The sequence below is a fragment of the Arachis ipaensis genome, chromosome B07 (genome assembly GCF_000816755.2).
Source record: "Arachis ipaensis cultivar K30076 chromosome B07, Araip1.1, whole genome shotgun sequence".
Classification (NCBI taxonomy): domain Eukaryota; kingdom Viridiplantae; phylum Streptophyta; class Magnoliopsida; order Fabales; family Fabaceae; genus Arachis; species Arachis ipaensis.
The window spans coordinates 115644331-115654838 of record NC_029791.2 but is presented as its reverse complement, the minus strand read 5'-3'; the positions used below and the strand labels follow the sequence as shown (position 1 = coordinate 115654838).

At 33.5% G+C, this 10508-nt stretch overlaps 3 protein-coding genes across 4 annotated transcripts; 2 read left to right on the top strand and 1 right to left on the bottom strand.

The window, feature by feature from the left end:
* Positions 1077 to 2811, top strand: LOC107608290 (pathogen-related protein; the record flags this gene model as incomplete). The annotated part of the gene is given in 4 exon segments (XM_016310127.2): positions 1077 to 1373; positions 1448 to 1580; positions 2041 to 2345; positions 2780 to 2811. Coding segments are annotated over 4 exon segments (599 nt in total), but the record flags the coding sequence as incomplete, so codon positions are not given.
* On the top strand, positions 3962 to 6998 carry LOC107607726 (endoglucanase 25-like). 2 transcript variants are annotated; one of them, XM_016309646.2, is made up of 6 exons: positions 3962 to 4481; positions 4582 to 4889; positions 5205 to 5681; positions 5774 to 5903; positions 5990 to 6162; positions 6305 to 6998. In XM_016309646.2, exons 1-6 carry the CDS (start codon positions 4178 to 4180, stop codon positions 6641 to 6643), a joined length of 1731 nt encoding a protein of 576 aa, XP_016165132.1. In that variant the 5' UTR covers positions 3962 to 4177; the 3' UTR covers positions 6644 to 6998. The 2 variants fall into 2 exon arrangements, with proteins under 2 accessions (XP_016165132.1, XP_020961973.1); XM_021106314.1 differs by having other exon boundaries at positions 5990 to 6115; positions 6305 to 6427.
* On the bottom strand, positions 7291 to 9181 carry LOC107605958 (glycolipid transfer protein 3). The gene is made up of 6 exons (XM_021106315.1): positions 8694 to 9181; positions 8527 to 8582; positions 8295 to 8425; positions 8030 to 8165; positions 7739 to 7882; positions 7291 to 7645 (listed from the first exon to the last, which is right to left on the bottom strand). The coding sequence occupies exons 1-6, from the start codon at positions 8887 to 8889 to the stop codon at positions 7610 to 7612; spliced, it is 699 nt and encodes a 232-aa protein (XP_020961974.1). The 5' UTR covers positions 8890 to 9181; the 3' UTR covers positions 7291 to 7609.

Here is a 10508-nt window from a genome sequence, read left to right as displayed (position 1 = left end):
ATGCATGAAGGGAATGGGGAGAAACTTTAATATATAGAGCTTAATGGGCTGGCCGCTGGTTACCGGAGTGGGAGATTGTTCCCTGCATGCAGACTAGGCTGCTGCATCATCGGAACTCACCACAAACCTACAATGCTTCACGAATTTCAAGGCAACACACACACTCCTCGCGTGTTAACAAGGTACTGCCACCTGTTCCTGACCGCCACATCACCACGTCCTCTGCGTGTTGACCGGGGACTGACACGCCACTGATGGGCTCAGGCACCACGCCCCTGACATGTTGATGAGTCTAACACTCATACCTTGATAAAATACGTCTTTCACCAATATTCAGCAAATATATCCAAAAGAGTTCCATATAAAAAATAATTTCTGAAAAAATTTAAATAGTTCATTTTAACATTTATATACAAATATGACAAACAAATATTTTCCTATAAAATATGAGGAACGGACAAAATAGATAATAATTTCACTTAAATCAAATCACTAATAGGATACTAAAATAGTAACCAATAACACACAAACTCAACTTTCAAAAGATTTCAAAATAATTCAAGATACTAAACTAATTAACTAGTGTATGTTGATTAAAATTTTAAATCAACTTGCATGGACTAGAATCTTTATGAAACATGGTTAGAGAATTGAAGAAGCAAAGTTTGAGTTGAATACAATAATCATCAATTGGCTAGATATTGCTAGAAGCTAACATATTGGAAGCTTGAAGAGTTTTGAAGAACATTCAAAAGAATAGCACAACTACAATATACTAGAACATTAAAGAAGTTCAAAATCAAATTGAATTGGAATTGAATGGAAGTTGCACTCATCACCTCCATACTAGAAGAATCATGAAGTACATTGGAAGCTTTAAAATTGATGACTAAGCTTAATAAAGAATTTTCAAGATGTGCTAGAAATTTTGTAACAATTAAGTAATTGTCATTTTTTATTTCATAGATACGTATGGCCTTACCACTCATCTATCACCACTTGAAAAATCAAACAAACTACTGCCACATGATTAAGAGCAATTGTCCATTATAGTTATTGTGGCATTATTCTCTCCTATAAAATTAACCATGATATTATTTTCCTCATTATTACAATATAATAATAAAGCCATTGCTTTCTGCTGGGAATAAGTATGAAAAGTCATCTTACCTCCTCTTCAATTATGTATATAGATATCATCACAAAGCTAATAAGATATTGAGTTATATGGCAGCAAGAGATTGATGGGTTCATCAGAGGACAAATACCGCACGTTTTTGCATCAAGAGCAAGAGAAGAACACCAAATGGAGATTTGGTGCCCCTCCTAATTATGATGCTGTCAACAAGCTTTTTGAAGAGGGCAGAACCAAGGTACCCCCACATTTTAGAATAACTACTACTAAGTAATATATATAATACACTAGTATTTATATTCTTGATTGCAGGAATGGGCTCCTGGATCTCTTGAAGAGCAGGTGCAGACTCTAGTCAAGAATTGGGAAATGGAAATTTTCCATAAACTTGATGTAAATCAATACAGATCACTAGACCCACAGAAATACACCTTCAGCCTCAATGGTAATAATAAGTTAACCATGTATTATACGGCAGAGACTCACATGCGCTTGTTTTCGTAAAGTTGATAGTTAAAAATTGTTAAATGATTGGACATATATTTAGTTAAATTATCATTTAACGATTTTCAATTATTAACTTTACATAAAAATAATTGTGTGTGAATTTTCACTTTTCAGCATGTTATATATCTAACCATGTATTATAAACTCATAAACTCGCGTGCCAGTGTTTGTAAAATTGATGATTGAGAATTGTTAAAAGATTTGACATATTTAACTAAACTATCGTCTAATACCACACTTCACGCAATAAGGAATTAGCATATCTCCATTTTCGCCTTATATTGGTTGGAATATTAGTTCTGATATCATGTCACGAAATTATTTATTCTAAAGTTTGGACAGATTATAACTTGAAAGTGAAAAGTTGTTCTTAAGCTTTTGAGAATTAATGGTGATAGGAAGGAATGCTATGACGTTGGAAGAGAATAAGAAGCTTGGAGGTGGTGGGTATAATGCACTGCTGCAAACATCGATGCCACAAGAACTAAGGGTATACGACCCAAATGAAGAAACAGCAGATTCATCTCACAAAATTTTCACCACCACTTTCCCACGTGGTTTTGCTCTGGAGATTCTTCATGTCTATTCTGGACCACCCGTTATTATTTACAAGTTCAGACACTGGGGATTCATGGAGGGTCCTTTCAAAGGCCATGCCCCAACTGGTCAAAAAGTTGAACTTTTTGGAATCGCCATTTTCACGGTATATTATATCATTGCTTCCTCCATTTTCGAAAGTAATATCCATATATGCATGATATTAGAAAGAACATTAGAAAACCAGTTTGGGATGGTCGAGTAGTCAGCTCACTCGTCCGCTTAAACAAGTGTCAAGGGTCGAATCTCGCCTTATGCAGACAGCAATCCATCGACCAACGGTAGACCTTTAAATAAAGCTTAGATCTGTGATAGATTAGTCCTTGACTTATGGAATTGGAGTATACCATGGACAACCAAAAGAAAGAGCATTAGAATTTAGAAAGATATTTGCTTCAATTAAGAATCTGAATCTAACTGTATGCAGCAACATATATAGCATTGCTTTGATGTTAACACTTATTATTAATACTATGCTTTCCATACATTTATGGAATAAATTCAATTTTTAGTAAGTCATGGTTTTTGTTATGGTTACAGTTGGATGAGGCCTCGAAGATAGTGAAGGTGGAGTTCAATCCAACAATAATAATAATAATAAGTACCTACATATATGATATATATTTTCAACCTAAGAATAATATATGTGAAATTTTTTCTTTTTCTAATTCTACAATTAACAAATTAGAGAGAAATTAAAGGGCTAATTCTTTTTGGGTTTGCATAGATTTGTTTGAAGATACAAAACACTTTAAAGGCTACACATATTACTTGAGTAAGCCAAAATTATGAATAAGCTTTTGATAATAGAGTTGCAAGATATTCATCTTATACAAAAATGGTAAAATTTTATACAAAAACACTAAACGACAGACGAAGACTTCTTTTGAACCGACACGGTGGGCAGATGCGACGGCTAGACAGAACATAGAACAGTGGACGAGATGTGGGATGCAGCAATAAAGAGGAGAACAGACGCACTTCAGAAAGGAGAAAGAACGCCGCAAACAGAGAGAACGGCGTGGGGAGGGTTGACGGTGCGATGAGAAAAGAATGTGACGAGAGGTTGGCTGCAAAGAGGTTGGATGAAGTATGAACGACACTAAGATCTCTAAATTAAAGAAGAGTTATGTAAATGAGGATTAGAAATTCTTTATTTAATTATTAATAACTACTTAATATTTCCAATACAATTCCTGCTACTATTGCTGTTCTGTAATTTGTGTCTCCTCCTGCAACAATAATACCAATACGTGTCCAACTCTTTTTGTCACCACCTCATTTCAGTAGGTGTTGAAAAAATTTTGTTTCAGCACCGTAGCACTCGCCTTAAATAAATTTATGAATTTTAGGGATTAGCAAAGACGGAGCAGAAATTCTTACTTGGGTCCCCACACCTGCTTCAAGAGAATTTTATCTTATTTCCATCCCCGAAAAAAACATTTTTTACAGTCAGATTTCCATTTGAAATGGTTTCTGCAAAAATTTCCGTGCCTCGAAAAATTTTGCCATCCCTACCAGTGATGCCGTCCCCTTTTAAGGAAACCTTCCTCCTTTGTTACCAAATCATGCATGCGTTATGTGTAGTATAATGATTAATGAAGTACAAGATGGGAACTTACATATAAAAATTACTGTAGTTAGTAACCAATACTAAATGGATAGTCACAACTCACAAGAAAAATGTTAAATGGATTTCATACTAAAAGTAGAAACCAAAATCATCTAAGAGGACTATACAAATATTTTTTCGTTAATTAGAAATTAAGGGTAGAACAAATTTTATATTAGATTAAGCCTAACACAATTCTCCTCTTTTTGGACGGCAAACTTAGAACAAAGACAAACCTATGCTTTGGAATATCAACCCATATTATGAATTATGAATATCAATCAATACCATATACTATGTAAATCCATCTTCATCTTCAACCAAGTATGGCAACTTTTGAGTTAGAGAAGCTGCCTCTTACATATACTCATTCACTTTCAGATTCTTCCTCTGCCTATCAACCTTTCCCTTCTCATTCTCACTACCAAAAATATTATCACTACAATCTTGTTATCACTGATAAGGACCAATTCCGTAATTTCCTTCTTGTTTCATTAACAATCATTCTTGCCATCATAGCATTGGTTCTAATCCTGCACTTTTTACCCCATAAGAACAAGCATCAAGGAACTTCAATCAATTTCAAACTCGCAATTAACCATGCTCTAACTTTTTATGATGCACAAAAATGTACTAGTACTATACTATACTACACTACACTACTTCTCTTTGTGTAACATATTTTCTTCAGATCATTATGTTTTTAATTTTTAACTTTTTGTCTTTGAAGCTGGACACTATCCGAAGAACAGCCCAGTGAAATTTCGAGGCGATTCAGGATTAGGCGATGGAAAATCAGCAGATACTGATCTTGTTGGTGGATTCTATGACTCTGGCAATAACATTAAATTTACTTTCACCACAGCTTATACTACAACCTTGTTGAGTTGGAGTGTGATGGAATATCATAGTAAATATGCTGATCTTGGTGAGCTTCAACATGTTAGAGACATAATCAGATGGGGAAGTGACTATCTCCTTAAGGTGTTCATTCTCCCAACTTCAACATCTAAATCCAACCTTACAATATACTCTCAGGTAAACTTATATTAAATTTGTATCATTGTTTCTTGAAGTTAATTTTGATATACTATCAGTATAAAACAGTTTTATACTTGGATCCAATTATGTAACACCACATAAGCAAAAATAACTACCTTTTACATTTAACCACCGTTATTTAAAAGAACAAATATGATTGGATGATTGTAGTTATACTGTACTCATTGAAGTTGACCAATAGGAGTAGGACTAGTTTCACATTTGGAAATTTGTGAACCAAAATTGTGAATTGCTGATTTTACATAACCAAAAATTTAATTTACTTTTTTTTTCCACCTTCTATTTGATTAGGTTGGAAATACCATTAGTGATAAGGGAGAGCCAAAAAATGATATAAGCTGCTGGCAAAGACCTGAAGACATGGATTATGCAAGACCAGTTTCAATTTGTGACAGTTCTGCTTCAGATTTAGGAGGTGAAATTGTTGCAGCATTATCTGCATCATCTATGGTATTAAAAAATGACACAGAATACTCAAAGAAACTAGTCAAAGCAGCAGAAACTCTACACAAGTTAGTCACAAGTGAAGATCCAAAGAAGCAAGGAACTTACACAATGGTTGATGCATGTGGAAAACAAGCAAGAGATTTCTACAAATCATCAAGTTACAAAGATGAATTGGCATGGGGAGGAACATGGTTGTTTCTTGCTACTGGAAACTTAACTTATCTTGATTATGCTACTGAGACTTTTAAATCTGCCAAGAGCAATGAATCAGATTTTGATAATGGAGCCTTTGATTGGAACAACAAGCTCAATGCAGTCGCGGTAATCTAAAATTAACTGATGTAGGACTAAACTACTTGCACTTGAAATTCTAATGTAGTTCCCTCTCTTAACTGATCTTGGATTCTTGGCAGGTTTTGCTAACAAGAATTCGATACTTTCGTGATCCCGGAGGATTGTATGAACATGCTTTGAGGCTCTCATCAAACTCAACACACTCCCTCATGTGCTCTTTGCTGTTCAATGATTTTAGCAGGACACCTGGTAAATTCTAAAGCTGCTCTATCAATAGATTTTCATGTGTGTAATTAGTGTTCATTATCTATTTATATGATTCATGATAATTGTAGGTGGATTGATTATCATGAAAGATGATAATGGGCCATTACTAGAGTATGCTGCAACAGCATCATTCCTCAGTAAATTGTATAGTGATTATCTTCATCATCTCAAGTTCTCTGGTGCAAAATGCAAGAGTAATGTGTTTTCGGTGGCTATGCTTCGCGAATTTGCTAGTTCTCAGGCAAATTCCTATTAAATGATCATAGAAAAAAGAGTACAAATATTCTAATTATGTTTTTCATGTAACACTTTCCATTTATAATAGCCTAATTCTAAAAAAAACTATACTATAATGTTGATTCCTTGTGTTACTTGCTCCTCAGGTTAACTACATATTGGGACAGAATCCTTTGAAGATGAGTTACTTAGTGGGATATGGTGACAAATTTCCAGTGCATGTTCATCACAGAAGTGCATCAATTCCATGGGATGATAAGAAGCATTATAGTTGTGATGGTGGCAAGAAATGGCTCAACTCGAAGGATCCGAATCTGCAAGTTCTTGTTGGAGCCATGGTGGGAGGGCCAGACATGCATGATGGTTTCATAGATCAAAGGAACAATTCAAGGTTCACTGAGCCAAACATAGCAAGCAATGCTGGTTTAGTTGCAGCACTTATTGCACTTTCTGATAACTCAAGTGGCTTGAAGGATTCATTTTGAACTTCTCCGTTTGCTATACTATGTTTGATCAAATTGGTTTCATTTTTACATCAATCTTTTGATCTTAGTTTAAATTTCACGTCCAATCTTGTGAGAAGAACAGAGCAAAAGATTTTATAAATAAGATATTCACCAATGGAGAGCTTTTTAATATTTTTTGTGGGCCTAATTATCTTACAATAAAATTTGTATGGGACTTAATTTGTCAAACATGCATATTAAACTGTAACTTAATCCTTTCCATGTATATTAAGGCTATATTTGCTTATTATCTCAGAACAATAAAAATGCAGACACAGACATACATGAACGCAAACATAGATATACATGAATACATGTAGTCTGTTTGGTTGTTATAACACTAGTAGATATATACACATTTATCATTAAAAGCCAATTTTACCTCCAATAAGGAAGAAGTTGTTGGTGATCAAGGTGATGAGAGTAGAAAGTAGAATTTTAAAAATTTTGAAAGGATAAAATTGTAATAAAAAACTATGTCTCATGTCTAATATCTGTGTCAACTTTCTAGCAAGATACTAAATACATGTATTTTGTACGTGAGTGTGTCTTTCTAAAAATTTATGTCTTACTAAACTAATAATAAACATATGGCACAGTATCCATGTCCAAGATGGACATAGACAGCAACCAAACACAGCCTTAAATAAGACAATTCACTCTTCTCTTGTGTGTACAAATTTTGACACGTATCATTTAAATTTTAAACTAATCAAGTTTGCCCCTTTTGGACGTAGCATAGCCTTAAATTGGATCCACCAAGCAAATAGATTGGGATTCAAACTCAACTAACAAAACTTTGATGTATAATTTGTTAAAACTTTCTATGCTAATCAGCCTTTTGCAAACTTGCAACTACAGAGTTGTTTGGATACAAATTTCACTGTACAAGCCATTTACATGATAAAGATAAACTATACATGGATTCTTGATTCTTATTTGACTTCAGGTTGACTTCAGCCTGTCCAAGTTATACACTTTCTGCAAAAATAAATATTTGTAAGCACCTAACACTAAAATTGGTATCACTATGATATGAACAATATGTTACCAAGAGTGAAAATTGAGGCTTACTAGAATACAATGGATATCTTCAAGAAAAGGAACAAGCAAAGAAACCAACATCTGCATTTTCTCCTTTAGGGCCTCACAAGTTTCATCTTTTTCTCTAAGGAGATTCATGAAAGTTTTGCGATCCGGGACTAGTTTTATAGCCACCTGCAAATAAATAGTGTCATTTCTATCAAGTTTAGCCACCATGATAAACTATGCAATTGCAAGCTTTTATATGATTGAAGGGTAGCCTGTGGAATCCAACTAGAATCATAAAAGAAAAATTTTGATTGAACAAATGGAAATTATTACTCTAAAAGCAGCTGAGGAAATCCATCCATGCCATGGAGTCAAAGTTGCAGCATAAGATTCTTCAACTACTTGTTCCATACTCTTGTTAGGATCTTTTGCAAGTGACTGTAACAGAGCCATGGCAAAATCAAGGGATCTGCAGAGTGCCACCTCTCTAAGTAAAACTTACGCAACTTAAAATATCGAAAGCAAGTAAATTAATTGACCCTTTTTCTTTTCCTGAACAATCTTATGAGCTGATTATGCAAATTTTGTAGTTGCTAACCTTGTGAGCCAAACAAGGGCTTTACTACAACTACACCTCTTCCTTGCAGTGCCTTTACTAGCTTCTAATTTCAACATCTCAACCAAATTTGAATTCAATGATGGGTTTGATTCATACATCAATTCCAATCTCTGCAGTGAAAAAGAACTTAAAACAGTTTAGATAGTGCCAAAAGTTACCATACAGTAACAGATTTTCCCTCCTTTCAAGGTTAAGCATTGACTATTTTTACCTTAATATTCTGGTGAATGTCTTGTCTCAAGACAGCCATGGTTGGCCCTATCTTATCTACAAGAGCATAAAAAAAAAAAAAAGCAAAAGGACAATGTGTGTGTTAGTTGCTACATCACATTCCTACTATTCATGTTTTTGGGAAAACAAAGAGAGTGATAAACCAACCAAGAACTTGTAGAACCAAGTGACATATAGATAGAAAAGGCTTTGTAGGGATTTGTTCTGTAGCAGAAGCACCATCTTCATGATGTTCATGATTCCCTCCAACTGCAGAAGGTTTAACAACAACCATCATAGATAACTCTTCAATGGCAGAGCTTATCTCTGAACTCTTCTTCTCCATATCCCTTTTCCTCTTCATCTCTCACCTATGCTATGTTCCTTCCTTGTCCCTCTTCCTCTTCTCTCTTATATATATAAAACTAAGCTTGGACTTTTATCAAATACTTTATATGCATATGGAAATAGATAGATAGAAAGAGAGAGAGAAAGAGAGATGAATAGCAATGAAGCTTCCTATATTTTGATCACAAGTTGCTGGAAATAGAAGAACTAAACTAATCTTGCTGTGCCATCAATTATTAAATTGTTGTTCTACACATCTAGTTACATCATTGTTCTTTTAATTTCTATGGTAATAAAACTCTTGAGCTATCAAAATTTTTTTTTAATCTCCAATGAACTATTTGATTGTGACATTATATTTGACCTTGGGTTTATCATCTAACCTTATGTTAAAGAAAACAATAAAACGTTATCTGAATAAATCAAGTCCATGTAGGTCCCATACTTGAAATAGACAAGGGCTTTACAATCTAACCGTCTGTGATGAACTACCATGTGCTGCTTGGATATTATACATGCTTGATCTTGCTATTTGTGTTAAGTAATTAGCTTCATTATTGGGCCTTGGGAGCAGTACTATGATATACTTTAATGATTGGGTCTGCTAGTATTTTGGGAGCCTAAGATATTCCATGATTATTGATTAGTATCTTTTGAGTTTAAATAAATTAAATTAATGGCTGAGATCAACAATTGCATTGATGGTTATTGTTCTGAATTGCAACTATTACAGAATAGAGTTTAGCTATTATGTGCCTTATGTGAATGTTGTAAGTATAAAAAAGGTATGAAATTAGTCTCACCTAAAAAAAAAAATTTTAAAAATTTATAAGATGAAGCTTATTAATTTAGATATTTTAAGATTTTGAATTAGATGTGATATTTTTTCATCTTATATTTTTTTTTATTTTCTTCACAAAATGATAATAAAAACGTAAATCACACGTTTAGTCCTAAACTTTATATTTTTTTTCTAAAAATTTTTTTTAGTGGATTAAATTTATATTTTTAGAACACATGATAATGCAATCGATGATGTATAAAAGCACTTTCAACCCTTGAATCCCCAAAATTCTATTTTTTCTCTGATACGTCCGAACTGTTAGAGAAGAGAGATTAGAGAGGAGAGAAATAATGTCCTTACTCATGCTTCGAGGAGAAGGAGTTCCTCCTTAGAGGGACTTGTGGTGTTCAATAATAACTTACATGACAAGTTATTTTTAAAATAAATAATTATATTAAATACGCAAATCACATGCTCAACCCTAAACTTTATATATTTTTTCTTTAGAAAACCTTTTTAGTGGATTAAATTTATGTCTTTAAAACACATGATGATACAATCGATGATGCATAAGAGAACTTTCAACCCATGAATCCCCAAAGTTTTATTTCCCTTTTTTCCGACACAATGCAGTCCGAACCGATAAAGAGGAGAGAAATAGCGTCTCTGCTCATGCTTCGAGGAGAAAGAATTTTTCTTTAGAGGAATTTGTAATGTCCAATAATAACTTATCATGTGGCAAGTTATCTTTAAAATAAATAATTATGTTAAATTATAATTAATTAAGTAATTATATTAAATAATTAAATCATAATTAATTAATTAATTATTTCAATAAGTATATTAAATCA